The sequence below is a fragment of the Fundulus heteroclitus genome, chromosome 4 (genome assembly GCF_011125445.2).
Source record: "Fundulus heteroclitus isolate FHET01 chromosome 4, MU-UCD_Fhet_4.1, whole genome shotgun sequence".
Taxonomy (NCBI): Eukaryota; Metazoa; Chordata; class Actinopteri; order Cyprinodontiformes; family Fundulidae; genus Fundulus; species Fundulus heteroclitus.
Window position 1 is genome coordinate 9,646,968 of NC_046364.1, and position 20,466 is coordinate 9,667,433.

Sequence of the window (20,466 nt, forward strand, 5' to 3'; positions counted from 1 at the left end):
GGTCATTAGTCTTCATGATGCTGTTTTTCGCTAATGTTCTCCACCAAACCTCTGAGGGTTGAATATTAAAATAAACATACCCAGGTGGACCTGATTTTGGATTTTGGATTTCGGCTACAGTGGATTTTATTTGGGGATATCTAATGAAAGGAGTGTGAAACATTAGCAAGTCACACTTTCAGATTTTCTGTAGCATAAAAAGAAATCTGAAAACCATTTATCATGTCCTTTGTGCTTCACAATCACGTGTTGCTTTGGTTGGTTTGTCTCACACAGTCCCACACAAAGATGAAAAAATATGGATTAGTTAAAAGGAAGACTGTAAATGAGACTTAATGTGACAACCAAGTTGTAACATACAATGCACTTGTTTGTCCCTCAGTTGATATTTATATATATATATATATATATATATATATATATATATATATATATATATATATATATATATATATATATATATGTATATGTATATGTATGTGTGTGTGTGTGTGTGTGTGTGTGTGTGTGTGTGTAATTTTACATCTGAAGAGCTCAAACTCCAGGAGATTGTGCAGTTGCTTAAGGGATTGTTCCTTCTCCCTATGTTCCCCTGCTGGTCCAGGCAAATAACTGAGCTCCTTGTCACCATCTCCAACCTGTGCTTCCTTCCCTGCGTCATATCTGACTCAAACACGAACACACACACACACACACACACACACACACACACACACACACACACACACACACACACACACAAAAGCACACAGCATACCCGAGGGGCTAAGGCTGCCCTGTCTCATCCCATTTCGTCAGTTCTTTTGATCCCTCACCCTCCCAAAAATACACTTTACCCCCTCCCCTCCCTGTCAGCGTTAACTTCCTACCATGCTATTTAAGCTTCCTTGTCTGCCTGGAGCGTCCAGAGCTTTGACGCTAGCTACTGCTGTCTCCTAATGGCAGAACAGGCTAGGGGGTGTCAGGCAACAGGAGCACCACAAAAGGCCCCGAGGTACACTACTAGATAAGGATGGCTCATTACTGCCGAGGAAGGGTTAATGTTCACAAACAGCTTCAAAGGGCCCCTCCCAGACTGTTGTTGCTTGTTATGAAAGTTAATAATGTCAGCGGAGGCCCTGCTTGTTGATTAGTCTAAATGGAGGACTAATAGAAGCATGTGAGTGTGATTAATGAAGGAAGGGGAGTATTCCAAGACAAAAGCATGTCGCAGTGGTCCTGGGTGGTCCCAGGTGAAGCGTGTCCCCAGACAACACTGCAGGGCACCTTATCAACTGGTTGGTTCTCTCCTCCATGCCATCCCGATACCATGACCTGCCATGCCATGCCACAAAACCCACTTCAGCACCCAGACAGGCCAGCCTTTGTGGACAGGCCTAATTAGCTGTCACAGCAGGTGGAGCAGGGAGCAGGGATGCTCTTTGGTCTGCTCTCTGACAGCAAGGGTCCCCACTGGAGCACACATGCACATGTGTGCTTGCTTGTCTGTTTATGACTGTGGGGACATGCTTTTAAATAGAGACAGGATTGTGAAGGGTATGTCAGGATGCAGTGTACATATAGTCCCTCATTGACAGGCAGAAAAGAGATTACTTCATTGAAAGTGTGGGAAAAAAATAATCTGTGTAGGTGTGAGTCTGTAAGTCACTGTTCAGAAAACTTTAATTACCTTTCAGTTAACTTTTGCTGGTGAGAGCTTTGACAGAAATTGTGAAGTATTGGACTACCACAACGAAGAAAACAACATGAGCAACTGCAATAGGTTACAGGAGAGCAAAACGCAAGATGGATAATCCATAAATTGAAAACAAAAGAGGGTTCGTGAGATCAAATAAGTCCCAATGCATTAAATACAAATACAGCTCCAAAACCATCCTCCCTGCCAAAGTCATAGTTTGAAGTAGATGTTTATTTGATTCAAAGAGCACTTGAATTCAATGTAATGTCTGTCACGGATACTACAAATAGTGAAGAAAGGGAAGTAAATACACAATTTTAGGCGCAGAAATGTTTTCTCTTGGTAGATCTGTGACCGTAAACAATCATTCAGTCTTTCTCTCTCTTAATAGTGGGCCGTTTGCACGCATTCTCTGCATCATAAGACCCCTGTCAATTCTCTCCCAGCACAATACGTTGTTTAGTGTGCTTCCCTCCAGTCCCCCCACTGCGTTTGTCCCTCTTTTTTCTCTTTGTGCATGTGCATGGAGGTGAGATACAGTGCATTTTGATGCTCCCCTCTGCATGCTGTTGGAGCCGTTTCTGATATCTATCCCAAACACACAATGCAACCATGTGGGTGCGCGTATACACAATCACAAGAACACACACACACGCACACACAAAAACACACACTTTAGCTCAACATGCACACTCCCCTGGTTTAATCTATTACCATTTTTATGTGGCTCAAATATTCAGGCTGTGTTAACCAATGCATCATTATGAGGCTTATAACTGCAAAAGCCAAAGGATTTATAGGCTTAAATAAATTATGTGATACAATAGTGCAAATTTTATGAGTTGCAACTTTGCAAATATTTTTTCTAACGATACCAATGAAAGACAGATAACTTGAAAAGACTCTACTGGAAGATGTTAGAAACTGATTCTTCCCAGTACTGATAAAAGCTGTTTTTAGCACAACATCAGTGTCATGCTGTTTGCATTGTACTTTATTTTTACATTTTTGGGGCATCATGTTTTATTTTCTCTGTCTTTACAACAATTTTATTGCTCTGTTCACATGTTTAAATGATTCCCTCTTTGCATGCCAACATGTGTTGATGGCAATTGTTACTCTCAAACCCATAAAGCCACCCACACAATGATGTATAGTGTGTTTTTAATCTAATATGTTTTAACTCTTGGCTAACATAAATCACCTTTGATGTTATGTGAGTAGGTCTATTTGATCCCATTTGGCAGATGGATCCCATTGCCCGCACTGATATTGGGTTCTGAGACAAAGCAATCTGACGACAGGTTCATTGATGGTGATGAGTTCTGTTTCATCGCACTGAGATCCAGTCCAATTTCAAAACCAAATTCAGTCATTTATCTTCCAAATAATTGTGCCACTTTATCAATTGCTCCCAGTCTTTTATCTATCACTTCAATTGATGTGATCATTTTCCCAAAGAGCCTTCTTTTCTAACAGCAATTGCAGGATCTCTTTCTGTGTGTGTGTGTGTGTATATATATATATATATATATATATATATATATATATATATATATATATATATATATATAGATATATATATATAGAGAGCAATACTTTTTTTGCTCATCTTACTAGTAAAGGGAGGACTTGTGTGTGGGATGGCATAAGTCTGAAGGCATTCTGACATTGGTCTACCAGTATAAGTGCATTTGTGTGCTTAAATGCCATTGGTCCTAAACTAGGCAATACATTTAATAGATTTACATTGTATTGTTTGTGATGGTTTCAAGGAGCATTGCACAAGTTTAAAGGTTAAATTGTTTTTTTTTTCTTTCCAGTACAGTCCATTACGATTACCTGACATGTGGAATGAGTTTTCCTCTATTTACCGCAGTGGCCTCTATAGGCCCCATTAGTTAGTTCATGAGAGTGGGATTTGGGTCATTTTCTCTGGGCGTGCACGTGGCTATGACACGATACACGGTCTTGTTTACCTGGCTACTTTGTTGAGTCTCAGGTGCCATTGACGCATTAGCGAGAGAACACAGGCTAACTTTAATAATTCATAACTTTCTGATCTCAGAAGACATTATGCCTCTAAACAAAAGACCTGTGCAATCACAATGCCAGATAGTTTTCCTCTTCTTCCATGTGGGTGCACAACACTGGTGCCATTTGTTGCCAGAGGGGGCAAACTTCTACAAAAACTTTGGAGCTTGCACTATGCTCTTTTAAGTGCAACTGTGTGTAATATGTCTACTGACATTAGAATTATTCATTTTAAACTTTAATTTATAGAAGATGAAGTCCCCCCCCCCCCGAGAAAAAAAAAAAGGTTATTTAAAATGGCAGACTCAGATTTAAAGAAATATGCAACTAAGTAGGGTGACCCTGAAGTGTATAAAATGTGCTTGTAGAATTGTGCATGAAAAGCAGACTATATACAAGAGCATAGAATATTGGAAAAAAAGTGCAATTAATAGGAGGAATGTAAACTCTTATCGAGTTTGTTGGGAGCAGTGATGAAGTTCAATAGTTGCTGGAAGGAAGGCTCTGCGATAGTGCTCCTTAGTGCATCCAGGGTGCAGTAATCTGTCCCTGAAGCAGGTCTCTGCAACAGCTTCATGCATGGATGAAAGACATTGTCCAACAGTGATGTTATTTATTGTTCTGTCTCTCACCACCTGCACTGGGTCGAGGTGACATGCTGGGATGCTGGCCTTCCTAATGATCATATCTAATACTTCCTTTCAGCTTTAGATAAACTGCTACACCAACAAACTAAACCATAAAAGATGGCTGATATCACTGCAGAATTAAGAAAGTTCTTGAGGAAAACACCACTTCACAGTGTCTTGATTTCAATAATCCAGATTGAAAAGAATAATAATATAATTGAGTAGGTCTTCCGGATGGGTACTTCTTTGTTAAAACATTTTGTCTCTTCCCCAAGAGAGCACTACAGAGTATTAAAAAAAGGTATTCAGGACTCCGACACTTCTTGTAAAGAGCAGCAGCGTTGTTGCCACAATTCAGTTTATTGTTAAGGTGAACATCCATGTAGTAAGTGTCCACTATCTAAATCTCTCCTGAATGTTCACTGGTGTCAGTATGGTCAGTCTGTGCCTCCATTACTAGCTCCCTGGTTTTCCCACGTGTTGATCAGGAGGCGGTTCCGTCAACACCAGCCCTGTCTATACTCAGAGTCATCCTCACCTATGCTGAGTCGTCTAAGAGCTTCTGAAGGTGGCAGCCAGAGGAGTTAATGTAAAGGTCTGCCCTGTAGTGAACAGGAATAGCGCAAGCAGTGATCTCTATGGCCACCCGTACTGTAGGCAAGCCTATCAGAAACACAGCCCTGTGTCCTCACATAATGGGGGCCATCCATAGAGTAGTGTAGTATCTGCTGGGTCATGCAGTTGTCCACTCCTGACAGCTCCAGCTTGTCCCTTAGTGTTTCTGGCTGGATTATACCAAAAGCACTGGAGAAATCAAAGAACGTGATCGTCAACGTGCTTCCAAGCTTCTCCATGTGAGTCAGACTTTGGCGCAAGAGGTAGATGATGGCATCATTCACCCGATACCAGGCTGTTAGGTGAACTGCAGTGGACAACAAAGACCCCACCAGGGGGCAAAGGTGTTTGAGGACATACTTCTTGAGGGTCTTCTTTGGTTAGAAAAAAGAAAGCCCTGATAATCTATCCATGATGTTAAGAAGGAAACAAGCTCCACTGTTTGCAGTTTAGCAATTGCATACAATTGACTGCAACTGGATTAAGACAAGAAAATTGTTTACATTGCAGAGCTCCTCTTGTCCTGCATATGTCAAATATCATTCACTGCACACCAGCTGAACAGCAGCTGCCTTGAAGGCAAGTTAGAGGTGAATAAAGAACAGGTACCCCCATAAGGACTAATTCTGAATGGCGTTACCACACCAATTTCTAGCAAATGATCTTAAAATACCTACAAGCCCTTTTAGTATTTGATTCTGGGAATAGTAGAATTTCAAATTAAAAATAAGTCTGCGTGTTGCAGTTTATAGCTTAATGTGAGGTACCAGGTGCAGGGGAACACATAAGTTACAGATGATAGACGGATGACAAGAAAGGTTAATTTAAAGAAGGAAACAAAGCTCCTGCAGTGCAGACAATCCAGTATTAACCAAAAGAAACATGAGATGTTTTGACAGAAAAGGGAGGCAAAAAAAAAAGAGTTCATAAAAGGTGATGAAAAACTGACACCAAACACTGGAAACTCAGAAGGATAATACAATGGAATTCATAAAATACAGGTTGTTGCACCTAAAGCAGCACTTTGTAAGTTTTTTTCTCTAATATTAGCTTAGAGATATATTAAATGTTTTTTTAGGTCAATATGCAGCACTTGGCATGCATGGATGCTCCGTGTAGGCTACACTTTTCAAAAATTTGCCTGCCACTTGAGAGGTGCGGATCCGGCCCTGAATGTGTCATATGACCTAGAGCGCAGCTTTACGGCAGTCTGAGCTATCCTTAAACATGGGTGCTAACCTTACATGCCTCGACTTGTGTCATCCTCGAGTCAAAGTTTGTCATGGCCATGGTTATTAATACAAAATACAGTAAATATGGTACACAAACCTTCATGTCAGCTCTTCTCCTCTGTTGATGTTCATGTAGCCTTTCATAACCAGATGATTTAATCTACCCCGTCCTCTTCCACCGCTCCTGGAGCTCCCCCTCCCTCTCCCTCTCCCCCTGGTTCTGCCTGGTCCTCCCTGATTCAATGGGAGACTTTGAGTATAATCTAGAGGGATGCTTATAGCCTTGTCTTTACAAGTAACTCCATGACTTCTCAGTCTGCTGGTCCAAAGTTGTCTGCTTTCACATTCCAAAACGTGGAGACTAATTCATTTTGCGATAGTGCAGTGTTGCCAGTGGCCTTCAGCGGCGCTAATAATGAAACTTATAGGTATTACACAGTGCTTCTTTCTGCTGTCTTATTCAGGGGAAATGTTGGAAGGCTTTACAACTTGGACACGGACTTCTCTGAGTTTTTACACCCAATGTCTTGACACAGCCGTGATTCAAACCCGGTTCACCTGGGATCGAAGATGCAAACTAGAAACCCAAAAATATAAAAAAAAAAAAAACATGACAACATTTTATCATTACATCTGTTTAGATGTTAAAGCAAATGGAACGAAGAGTAAGTTCACAATGTTGTAAAACACTCCTTTCGTACCTTGAGCCAATGTGTGCCCGTGAGCTCCGGACAATTTGTTTGCTGCTCACTGTCTTAGCACAGACCTATTTTGTGTCCCAGTGTTCTGTGATTTGCCACACCAGATTCTTTTCATAGGCACAGTATCATGTATGAGCTGCAGTGCAGACCTGGCCATCAGGTACACGAGTGGAGCAAAGAGGGACACACATTCATAAATCTGACAGATGAATTGTGTGTCATTACCTTCACACCTATTATTCTCTTGCTTTTCTTTGCACTGAGTGCCACTTTAACTGTTTTCCCATGCCGGGTCAGAAACATTTGTACCGTGGCCTTGCAAAAAGACAGGGGCTCCATGGGAGCTATTGAGTTATTGTTGCCTTTTCTATTCTGGCTTTGTGTTTGTCTGCTTGAATCCGAGCATTGGACCTTTTGTCCTTTGTTCTATGTACTGAAAGCAGTATGTGTAATATCTTCAACTCAGAGGGATTTTTCACAGGTTTTATTGACTGTAAATAAAAACATGTGGGAGGGAGTGAGGGGGCAACCTTAGGGGATCTAGCAGGGCATCAGGGAGAGGAACAGTGGAGGGGGGTGCCCCTGCTGGTGTGTTGGGGTTTTTGTGGGGGGTGGGCCATTTTGCAGCCTGGTGAATTCCTGTCTGGCAGCCTATAGCTGCTAGGGATGTTGGCTGGAGTCTGTCAGCCTGAGGCTGCTGCGGCCTCCTGGAGCCTGGCCATTGCTACTCTTGGGCACTGAGGTTCGCTAGGTTTCTAATGCTCTTGCTATTGTAACATCTTCACAATTTCATGTGACAAACTAACACACACACACAACTGCTCTACAAGCATAGACACACACACACCAATGGTCAAACTGGCACACCCATGCAAAAAATCCAAAAGGTTGAGGTTCATACAAACACAGGTTAATATTTTATTCATACAACCTGTCTACTCTGATGCCAGATGCAACCCTGATTTAATAAAGTCATTCATGCAATTAGGATACTAGTTCCAGATACCCTTCTTGTAGACCAGAGCTCCCCTGGCACATGCTTCTTTGTATGCCATTCCTGGAATTCCAAGACAAGGCATGTGAAGAAAAAAGACAACTACATCAAAAGTCAGAGTGTTTTTTTCTCCTTATTATTAAGAAACACTAACTGTTAAAAACCTATATCACAGCCATTGATAGAAGCCAGTTTCTAATCAAGACACAACTGATTACATTTTGTAGGTTAAACTTATTTTTTCATCTCACGTCAAATAGCTACATTTATCTGCAATTATGATGAAGTCATGTTGATTACAGCTGGAGTGTTGGTGATGTCCAAGTGGCTTTAAAAGCATAAAAGCTATAAAAGTACTTGCCAATTGCATAAACATAAACATGTGTTCAAATAACTATACCAGGGGTCTTCAGCCCTGGTCCTCAGGACCTACTATCCTGCATGTTTAGGTGAGTCCTTGCCTCCACACATCTGACTTCAATAGATTGGTGATTAACGAGCCTCTAGAGCACATGCTGGCTGCTAAGGAGGTCATGCAGACATTTGATTCAGGTGTGGTGGAGAAGAGACACATCTAAAACATGCAGGACAGTGGGACCAGACGACCAGGGTTGAAGACCCCTGAACTAGATGTTTAATAATGTTTCATATTTCCTAATTTGTGTGTTTGCTGTTCATTTAATACGCTTCAGCATCCGGTCACAGTTGTTATCTCCTCAAAGGAGCTGAAGAAAAATGAGCTATTCAATTTTTATTATTTTAAAAAGCAGAAAACTACCTGAGACGTTCTTTAACAGTTTAACATTTGACAGCAGAAATCATGTTGTAATGGCATTTCTAAATCAATAAGGGATGATGCAGATTGTAATAGATTTTAAGATAGTGTGAATCGGTTCATCCCTTTAACTGATGGTTAAACAAGAAAACACTGACTGGAGATGAAAATATATCAGATTGTAAAGTTATTCGTCTATTTGAATAAACTGAATTTATTAGAAATGATTAAAAAAAAGGCAGACCTTTTCAGAAGAGAGGGTAAGTCATTTTTTATATATAATCTACATTCTGTTGCAGGACCTTCTATTTTGTAAACTCAGCAGCTCTGCAGGTCATGTTTCTTTTTCTGTTTTTCCTCTTCTGTACTAACCTTTGATTGTTTGTTTGTTTGTATTCTTTATTTTTGTTTGCAGATGGAATTTTTTTCAGTATTGTTTGCATGACGCAAACAGCTTTGGTCTTTGAGAATACAGGGCTATTTACCCTGGCTGTAATTTACATATTAATATGGGTATAGTTTGGTGTAAATTAATTCATAATGCCTTAATTAAACGTTACCAAACTATGTCAGTACAAATAGAAGTTAGTTGTTTAGTTGGGATATTGTAGTAGTTCTGCCTTTGTGTCTTGTTTCAGATATCCAATGACATCCTAGCACAGGCCTGCCGACATGTAGCACCCACAAATACCTTTGTGAATATTATTCAAGTGTTTCAGACTTCCCTTTAAGAATGTATATCTTCTTAAACTGAGATATATTGATAAAAAATACAACATTATTTGTTGGAATTTACCGTTCAACAAACAAACATGAGTTTTTTTTTTAATTCTAAACTAAGACATATTTTAATTGCTTGGTTATCAGTATGGACTTACCTGTGTTAAACTCAGATAACATTTCTTTGACAAGATGTGAGCATCGACTTCAAATTATGAAATGTAACTTCTCAAATCTGAACAATAGACTATTTTAAAGCAAAAACATATTTTGCACTCTAGGTCTTCTTTCTCGCTTTCTCTGTTATTGTTGTTTCGTTGCTCTCTTCAGATCTTTTCGGCATGTCAAATGTACACACACACACACACACACACACACACACACACACACACACACACACACACTGAATGCCCTGGCATAGTGTCCCTGCGGCCCATGAAAGGGAAAGAGAAGAGCCCTCGCCTCACAAGAGCAGACCTCATAAAACTCCCTGTCACTTTGACTAATTTGTTAGTCTTGTCTCACCGTGTCGAATCGTCACCCCCCTCCTTCCCCTAACCCACCTCTACACTGATTCACCTCGTCTTTTTTTCCACCCTCTTCACTTTCACGGGAAAAGGAAGGAGGGAAATAGGCAGGAAAAAAACGGGGGGCAATAAATGTAATAAAGTGCACTGGCCATTGGTTTCAGTGATCTACGTAGCCGTCCATCCACAGTCAGAGGAAGAGCCGAGGCTTTATGGAGCAGAAGATAAAACACGATGGCTCGATCTCTCATCAACTGTCTCTTTGTACGGTCTGTGCTGTCTCCCCGCTGCAGGAGGCCTGTTGGGTACAGATTGGGTAGAAATAAATCTAAAATCAAAGAATAAGACTGTCATTGATGAAGGTTGGGGTTCAGTCCCCAAGACGAGATTGGGGTGGACCTGGCTAAGCATAGTGCGGTGTTAAAAATTGATTCAGATGTTCGGCTGAGCCTCTCATAGGACCAAAGAGTCAATATGAGATACATAGAGATAAATTTAATTAAAAAATGCTCCATGGGGGGATCAATTGCCAGGTAATTATGGAAAACGGGGACAGAGATTAGAGACCAAACACAAACAGAGGAGCATCACAATGGGGATTTCTCTGTCAGCTGGATATTAGCAACTTTTCATCTATTTATTTATTAATTTATGATATTTTTCTTTTTTTAAGTGCTTCCTACCGCTCATCCCATTCCAAACCAGCAATTAATATAAAACCTTTAAACAGGAGCCCTGGCTTATAGAGCTAAAAATAGGCTCCATCTCACTGTCAGCAACCCTCGGCTGAGCTGTCAGCACCCCTTCTCACTCTTCCTCACAGTGAGGCAGACACAGCCCTCCTTCATGTGTTTTCGGGGGAGACAAGCAGCGTGTGATCACTCCACCAATACGCGCAGCAGGTCCAACCTCTCCTGTCTCTCTAGTCTCTTAGGGAGGCCGCTGTGAATTCGCACACCAATTTGAGGGAAAGACTGATTCCCACCGTGCTGGCCCTGTTTCCCCTTCCACAAAGAAGTGATGGGCAGGATGTCCTGACGTGTGAGCAATGGGTGATGTAAAGAGTAATTTGGGCTGCTACAGTGTGTGCAGATCTGAGAGCTAGTTTTCAGTGATACAAGTCAACGGGGAGATACTTGAGTTTCTAAAAGTTTTTTTTTTTATTGTTTGAATCAAGAAAAATAGAAAATTCTTACATAAATCAAACATTTATATGAATTTAGATTACACTTCAGCAAAGAAGTGCTAGAAGCTATGTCACTTCACATTTTATAAAACAGCGGTTTCTTTTCTGCCGGACCTTAAAAGGCACTTTATTGCAGAAATGGAAGTCAAATTATGTATCACTGGCTTCGAAACAGTTTAGCCAGACAGCCACAACGACAAACCCCTCTTTAAACTGCCTCTGGCTTCTCGTATAGCTTTAGTAGAAGTTGGCTTGTCCAGAACAAGTTCACCTTCAAAAGTGAGACTAACAACTATATGTATTTGAGACAGACATATCATTCTTAATTATAAAATGCATCAGTGGTGTGTGAAATGCATTGAAATATTTGCTTCAGGTATTTTTTAACCAGCATCTGGCCATTGAACAATATGCTGCATCTTTCTTCGTGAACGTATCTACTTTACACCCTTGGACCAAGCACAACCTTAATCTAAACAACCATTATGGAGCTGTCACAGCCTTGGAGGTGAAACTTAATTAAGTTAATTAACTTAATTAAGTCCATGTGACGGACACTTACTGAGGCGGGTATCCCATTGTCGTGCAAGTTCAACCAACTCAGCTGAGTTTACACAAGTTAAAACTACGTTTTAAGTTAATGGTTCAGTACAAATTAATCTAAATTCACTCACAACACCAAATAGCTTATGTTCAATCAACTGTTTTGCCTCTAAAGCTATTGATCACGAAATCTCACCAAAAGATAGTGTGCCATTATGTACAGTAGCTTTGAACAAAAAGCTGCATCTAAAAACTCCATCTATTTTATTCCTTTGCTTTTCTTACCCACATAAACTATATTTTAATTCCTTTATAATGTGCTCTCATTCATATATATATATATATATATATATATATATATATATATGTATGTATGTATGTATGTATATATATATATATATATATATATATATATATATATACTTCTCCCACGATATGTTACATTTGGAAACCTGTCGTTTTTGTTTCGTATGGACACGTTCCTCATCTGCCACATTGACTGATATGTCTGCTTAAAGCTTATGACACAAGTAATTTGTCTCAATGAGCAGATAATGATTCATCACCCCATCTTTCTAAGAATATCACAATTAACCTAAATATATTGTCAAGCTTAAATAAGATGTAAAATGGCATCTATGCATGAATAAAATGTTGTCTTGGAGAACATGAACATGATGCAAGAAAGCCTGCCCTGATTGTTTTGCTGTGTGGCATTGTGTTGGATTCAATATGGAACAATGAGCTATTAATTGAAACCTTGAAAAATAATTTGGAATGATGTTTTGTTTTGTGAATGTCATGAGGCAATTTACCTCTGTTTATTTGTACATTATCAATGCACACACCTAAATCCAATTATGTCCCTTATTGTCTCTAATTATATCCAGTTAATTTGCATTAATCATATTTATAATTTTAAAATATATCCAAATACAGTTTGATTGAGATTAAAATCAAATTAAAAACTATACAAATCCATAGATTTCTAACCAATAGTCAAATTCAAGTTCATCAAACATTTCAGGTTTGTAAAAAAATAAAATAAAAATGTCTGTCTGAGAGTTGAATTTTCACTTTGATGCTCTCCTTTACCTTGAGTAAGCATGTTGTAAAGTGGAGAGGAAATACTCCCTTTTAACAGAACCAGACTAGGCTCTCTGTGTTGACTCGCTGCCAGTTGAGGGCAGAGGAAAGAAACAGAGAGAAACACAGACATTCTGGGCAAGGTGTTCTTTCTGCGCAAAGTAATATAAACAGGGAACAAGGTTAATTAAAGCAATGATTGCAAATGATGTGTTGAATGAGAAGAGAATAATGATAGAGCGGAGAAAAGTCCTTGGCAGAATAGCAGAATAACTACATGGAAAGCTCAGCATAACCAGTGCAAACACAGCTATAAGCTTTATCGAAAAGGAACGAAAACTTCGTTTTGAAAACAGCTGGTGTCTGACTTACAGACAGGAAGTGGGTGCTGGTTCCATAAGAGAGGATCCTGATAGCAATAAACATGCAATTTGAGTGCTGTCTCAGGAGCATATGGGACCACGGCGCTCTTGAATCTGCAATCACACCGTTTCCTGTCTCACCTTGAGTGTCGGCATGTCTAAAGATGTATGTCATGTGTATCTAAATGTAAGGAAATAATTACATTTTGTGGAAGTTCCATCATATCAGTGAAGTATCGGTGCCACTTTTAAAGTGCCATTGTTATCTATGGTGTCTGTGACCTACGATCAAGGGTGTGACATTTAGTGTTTAAATTAAAATCAAGAATGTGTTTTTACTATTTAAGAAAGGCAGCTGTAATGTACTTTATCAAAACTTACAAACTTTGCAGTGTCATTTTGGAGTCCCTTTTGCCATAATGTAAATTTCTCATTAATTTTGTTTTCCATTTTTTTAATTATGGTCACCATCTAGGACTTTGGCCTATCAGTCCAAACAAGGGTTTTGATAATTATTAGCAAAATGAATCGGATGATAGGTGGAGCTGCTTGTAGTACAACAGTTCTGCACATAGAAGTCCATGGATCTTCCCAGCTGCACACAGAGTTTGCAAACCATAGCAACATATTAAGCATTATTATTTTAGCATCGTTACTGCCAGATTCAGGTAAAGTTTTTTTCTAAATGTACTGTAATAGTAATCGAGCATACAGTATGTTGTGTATGGTGTGTCGGAGTTGTAACACAGATGCAGAGCATTTTATTATTATTTTTTCCCCCCAAGAGATGTGTTCCAGCCTGTTGTTAATCAAACTGTCTATAGTGCAGTGTAGTGGGAGTTTGATGGCACAATGTTACCCCTGTTTTCCAAAGTCATTGGACATTCGGACAGGCTGGAACTTGGTGAAAACTAAATCTGTATGAAAACAATTTTTGAATTAAAAAAAGTCTCTTTCACCTTTTCTCCCTTTAAGCATTTTGTCTCATCTGTTTTTCTCCTTTCCCCCCTCTTTTACCTTGCCGTTTCAGTGTCCATTGAACATGAAATAGTCCCAGCATTAAAATCTAATAAAGCTTCTGGCAAATATAAATCAATTGGAAATTATGGCGAAAGCACTAAGGCTCCAGTTTGAAAGTAAAATCTGTTGGCTTCTTTTTGGCATTAAGACAACAATTCTTATCGCTACATTGCCAGACAGGACACACAAAATAAGAATTAAAAAAATCTGTCTGTGTTTTGTGTATTTATGTTGAGTCTTTAACCATGTGCGTTCTTGCCAGAATTCTGCTACAGAAGATCTCAGGATTTGTGGCTAGCACGTTCTTTTCTATTTCCCATAACTTAATAGGTAATTATGGGTATATCTTCTCAGTTTTGATGTTGAGTTTACAGCAACTTTGGAGAAACAAAATCATACACTTCAATTTGTTGATCAAATTAATTTCAGAAGCGCAGTTTATTTTGTTTATCTGTTCACATGCTTGATAACTGTACTCATCAAGGAACAATAAGACAAGATTTGCTGTCAAAACCTTAGGTGGACCAAAAGAATACCTTTTAGAAACTTTTTTTTTATAATTGGAGTTGTTCCCCTTGCTTGTTTGGTGAGCTGTGGTATTCACAGAGGACACTCAAATATTCAAAAGCCAGTAGTGTCCTTGTCTGCCTTTGTTGTTGCTTCTCTGTTATCAATCAGACAGGCTAGACAAATAGGCAAGGAGAAGTAAGCACAAATACGCCAGCGTAATCTCTGAAAACTGAACACTGTCTTTCCTTGGCAAGTGTAAGCAAGTTCTCTTCCACACAAGTGGTTCTTCCTCCCTCTGTGCATCTGACTTTTATTCATCATAGCAGAATGAAAGATTTAGATTTGCCCCTGGAGATTAGATGAAAAAAAAATGTATAGACGTAAAGGAAACAGAGCATGACAAGGGGGAAATAAAGAGAGAGGAATATGAGGGAAAGAGAAAAAAAAGTAAGAAAAAAAGGAGAAAACAGGAAAAAGAGAGATGGCCTTTTTAAGTGCAGCAGTGCAGACTTGCGAGTTCCCCTGCAAGACAGCATGAGCTACCTATTTGTCAGCATTGATCAACCCATTAAGGGGCTATGGTGGGAAGCATATTGGTTTTTGGGGCCAAAGGGGCAGCAAAACTAAAAGATAAAGCAAGGAATTTGGTGTTCGGGCTAGGGTTGAGGTTCGTGTGGTTGAACATTTGGCCACCACATATCTGTAGGATGATAAGAAGTCGCTTGTCTTCATCCTCAACATTTATGTAGTTGATTTTGTAGCAAGGTGGTAGATATCATTTGTCATAAAGCATCTCTGTAGGCTGTGATGTATGGGGTCTCCGCTCCTTGTCAATGCAGTACTAATAAGAAGCTAGCTGGTGTCTCATAAATAGAACGTCGCTTGTCATTTTCCTCAGTGTGTGTGTTTGTGTGTGTGTGCGTGTGTAGGGGGGGGGGGGTTGTATGTGTGTGGGTGGTAGGTCTTGGCCCAAGGGGAAAGCAGGCAGCCTCTTCACCCAGCCTCTGATGAATTCATATAATTAACTCTGCCTTGATCTGTTGGCTAATCCTGCACTCAGTAATAAGGGATTAAAATGTCACCTAAGCCACCTGCTGTTATTGAGCCCCAAGACTTTTGTGCCTCTGTGTGTGTTGCAGTACGTAAGAGGGAAAAAAAAGAAGGAAGTGGGAAAGACGATTAAAGTAAAGTGAACTTAAAACTGTCTGAGCAGCAAGCTTGCTTGTTAGAAACATTCCAGCTGTCCACTCAATAAAGTGCTTATAGAGGACACAACAGATAATCTCAGAGAAGCATCTTTAGCCAAATGTATGTGAGCTCTATTTACAGGTGCACAGTATGGCATAAGGCTCAATGCCATTGATTGGCCAGGAAGCTGATGCTGGAGTTGTAGCCGACTCTGAAGATACCACGTCAGTCTAGAAAAAGGGACACGAAACTAGGACAAACTGGATAGTGGAAGTTAAGAATTATCTTTTTTTTCCCTCTTCTCACCTTTTTGGATCAAGTAAAGCAAAAAAAAAAACAGAGAGAGGTAGAGAATTGCCAATTGGTTGGCAAACAGCCTGCAGACCAATGACCTGGTTGCCATGTCTGCCTGCTGGCTACCTCCACTTTGTTGCTTAGCAACTCCAAGTGTACTTTTGGGTTAGTAAATGACTCTTGTTGCTACAGTGGCTCAGGGGCTACTAATGAAGCTGTCTGACCAGTTGCTCCCGTTTAAGACCTAGAACCGTAATGATCACTGGACAGGGATTTTGGGGCTGTCATAAATCTGTAATGATGTTCCATTTCTGCCCTCAACTCAAAACGACTATGAGTACACATGCAAATAAAAATCTAAACACAACATCTTGTAACCCCCAATATCCTACATGACACTTTCTGTTTATGACAGATTTCTGTTGATTTCTCTTCTGTCGTTATTTGACTTTCCATCATCAACATACTGAGTGCAGTGTTGATGACTTGTGTCTAAACATGGACAACTGTGAACTGTTACCCATCTAGCTGTTCCAAAAATAGGAGTAATAAAAGCCCTATTAGCCCTCCAATGAAACAATAAACGCACAATCTGAGTTTTTTTTTTAATTTTTTTTTTTAGATTTTTCCAATAATTTACAGAGCCAGCTTTCAGTAGAGTAAGTGCTGTTAGTCTAGCATTAAAACAACTCTGTAAGATAATAAAGGTTAATGTTATTACAGGGTTGTGACTATTTTTCTTTCAAATGTAATTTCTTTACTCTCAGAGATTTACTACTCAGTGACCATAATCGAGAATGTTCAAAGATTCTCCATAGCAGCTAATACTACAGTTGTTTTTACACTGTTTCCCTTTACATTTATTTTAAAACATTGTTAGGTTGTTCTAAACAAGTAACTGTTAAAGCATATTTTGCGAAACATCTAATCCTGTCATTTCTATAAAGTTTGTGTCATTTTTGACGTGCGCTTGTTTTGTGTTGTGGTTGTGCGTTCTAATGTGTTAAGATGAGATATATTACTTTTTGCTGCTACAGTATGTTGGCTTCTTGTTTATTTGTGTTCTGAGAAATGATGATTTACCTATAGACATTCAATGCCATTTACATATGTAGGTACCCCTGTGTCAGGGAGTTCCAACTCAATCACCAAAAGGCATAAACCATAACACGTCTGTCTGTCTGTCTGTTTGTCTGGGGGGTGCACGTCAGTAATTTGGCTTGAGTGCTCTGACTTCTTCATAACTGAGAACGGTTTCTCACACAGATATTTAGCTACCAAATATGCATGGTTTTGAGCAGGGTGAAAGCAGAGTTGGGACATCTTCTCAGGGATGTAGGGGGAAAGCTGTGTGGGACAGACTAATATTTTACCAAGAGCTGCAAGTAGCTTTTCCAGTGAACTACGGTATTTGTTATTGACATGATAGCTACCAAGCCATTGATAATAGATATGCAAGTGTACCGTGGGCCACTCCTGGCCCATGGGCCTTGGGTTTGACATGTCTGCTCTAAGTGAACTCTCACTTTTTATTCATAAAAAAGATACAAGTAGAGCCATTATGCTGGGGTGAGTAAACCACCATCAGTGCACAATGAGTACCTGCTAAGCCTAGCGTGAGGCTCAGTAATACTTTCACTGGGCCATTGCAGTGACATTTGCACTTACATGTATTTTATTGCAGTGGAATATAGTATGTTGGCATCTCAGGGTGAAGACGCTTAGGCAGTGAAAAAAAAAGGAAGAAAAAAGATATTAGAATAGTTTGTGATCAAATGATGTGTCAAACACAAAGACGTTTAATTATTTACTTTTCCATTGATGGTTCTATGTTTGTCCATTCACTTGCATCTACATTAGTGAGCTACTTTGGAGCCTGACAATGATTGCATATTATATCGTCTTTGTTCTGTACAAAGCGTTTTGCCCTATCCTTTGATTATGTGTTTGTTTTCTTTATTGTTTTTGTTCCACTGTTACAGCATAATGCCAGGGGAGTATAATACATCTGTATATATAGAGCCTTGTCTATACATTGCCAGCTCTCTGAGGTCAATATTTATCTGTGGTTTCAGTTCATGTCAGCTGCTGTCAGATGCTGCGTTGCCTGGGGGCACAACATCCACTATGTTGCCCTGTAGCTAACTGATCTGAGCGGGCAATATTTTCTGCCAGTCACAGCGCCTGTAACTGGCAGAAAACCTGGTAAAAATTTCTAGTTTGAATGACAGACCCACTAAAGCCTAAAGAACAAAGAAAATAAGCCAAATCTTATGTGTGAAGTAAGCTCAAAGGCATGACTCTAAACTTTCAGTCAGTTTCTTTTTTTTGTCTTGAAACTCCAAAAGGAAAAAAAAACAACAACAAAACAAACAAAAAAATCAAGGTTTTATTTTGAACAGGTTTCATTTTTAATGTTAGTTTCCAAACTTTTTTATTCTCCTTCTACAAATAATTTTCTCAAAGGTTGTGCATCCCCTCCTCCCTTTTAAACTTTTTGTAAGTGTCTTATGCCTGTGCTTCACATAGACTCTCAGTAGCCTCCAGGTGAAGGAGATGGATTGCACCAGGAGAAAAAGGCTGGCATTGCCGATACTTTAATGGGGATAAGTTGCAAAAGGGTCTCTCTGAACAGAAGCAAAACAGAATAAGTGGAGAAGAAATTGTGGAGGGTCAGGGATGAGCAGTAATGTAGTAGCCGAGTGCAATTCTGGACCCAACAGAGGACTGAAGGAGCAAGGGCTAGTCAGAAAAGACCCCTCCCAGTGGGTCTGGGAGTAGCTGATGTAATGGCATTAATCTCCAAGTGCCATCTGACACCCAGTGTGGCTCTGTCATTGAAAAGTGCTAATTCTGCTGAACTGTGAGGGGAATTCAGGCTCTCTGGAGAGTTTGCCCAGGATTAATTAAAGAGACTGGCATTGAGCATTGCACATATTTTTCTTACACCATTGTCACCGTTTAATTCTTGTGCTTAGCACACAATGCAGGGCAGAGTCCAGACACAGACACCAGAACCAATGCCATATTTGATGTTTTTTGTTTTTTTGTCACACTTTGTCTTTTGTCAAAGTTGCCGTCTGTAGTGTATGGCTAAACTGGAATTTCCTCTTTCCTCCTTTTTGTTTCTCCAGATGAACCGACCCATTCAGGTGAAGCCAGCCGACAGCGAAGGACGGGGAGGTAATTAACCTTCGTCTAGTCTCTGGTGAACCACCCCTAAAAAACACACTCACAGACAAACACACAAATACTCTGGAAAAGTGCTCATACCATCCTTAATATCCTGCTTTCACCTGAGACAAACACTGGGAGTTAGTAGTGTAGCCCATAATATAGGTACCTTGCTTCGAGTGACTTCCCATTTGCACCAGATGGGGACCAGTCTCAAGTTCACAGCCACAGAGAGCACTTCTGAGACAAGACAGAGAATGCCACAAAGTCAAAGTGAAAAGAAATAAAAGAATCTCAGAACAACAAAAAAATTGCAGGGACTCTTAAATGCAATGTTCAAAGTCATAGCCAAGTCCAGAGAGGAATAGACACTCCAGCAATACATTCTCACTGAAAAAGAATATCACATATCTTTAGGACTTGCTTAGAGATAAACTATGAATTGAGTGTTCTTTGTATATACTGTCTCATACACACGTAACACAACTAAGCAGCCATCCATGTGTGTGAAAATGAAATATATGTGTTGTGCAGTAAGGCATGTTTTTAAGTTATTTAATGTTTATCAAATAACTATCGGTCTCTTAGGTATTATCTGGTGAATATCAGCTCTATCAGCTGATATAAGGACAATTGTTGAAAGAGTGATTTGAGCACTGGCATTCCTCTAACAGCGAACTCTGCACACATATGGAATAAATGAGTGACAACTTTTCTTCAAGCATAAAACTGTATTAACAGAAATAAATGCACATCCAGAGAACACCAGTATATAACGTTTACCTGAATTTATATATCTTAAACAACCAATCATTTCGCCTAGGCTATGGAAACATAGATAACACTACTCAGCAAAATTAAGATTAAAGACACAATGGAACTAGGTATACACAAAAGAACAAAAGGACAAATTAAGATAGTTGAAGGTTCAGTGAATCTTGGTTTCACTGCAGATTTAAGTTAGAGAACAAAAGTTAATCTTAAACAATATGGAATGAGGTTAAATTAGCTTAGCTAGTTGAGAACATTTGGTATGTGTTCAACCCATTCACAATGCAACTACAGGTTAGATAAAACATTATTCGAGGAAATTACATTTTAAAGAATGATTTGCTAAATTAAAATCAATAACCTTTAGGACACTTAATTTTTATTAATGTAATTGTTTCTCCAGAAAATAATTAAGACTTGAGAAGCT

The 20,466-nt window shown here is 39.4% G+C and overlaps 1 protein-coding gene across 9 annotated transcripts in view; it reads left to right on the forward strand.

Moving 5' to 3' along the window:
- Nucleotides 1-20,466, forward strand: part of si:dkey-205h23.2 (CUGBP Elav-like family member 6) — a 181,533-nt gene that overhangs the window by 93,715 nt on the left and 67,352 nt on the right. For all 9 annotated transcript variants that reach the window (XR_002428486.2, XM_036136035.1, XM_036136033.1 and 6 more), the window contains exon 3: nt 19,229-19,277. Coding sequence is in view for 8 of the 9 variants with exons in the window: in XM_036136035.1 (XP_035991928.1) it covers nt 19,229-19,277 (49 nt within the window). In the remaining variant the exon portion in view is untranslated. The remainder of the gene's footprint in view (nt 1-19,228; nt 19,278-20,466) is intronic.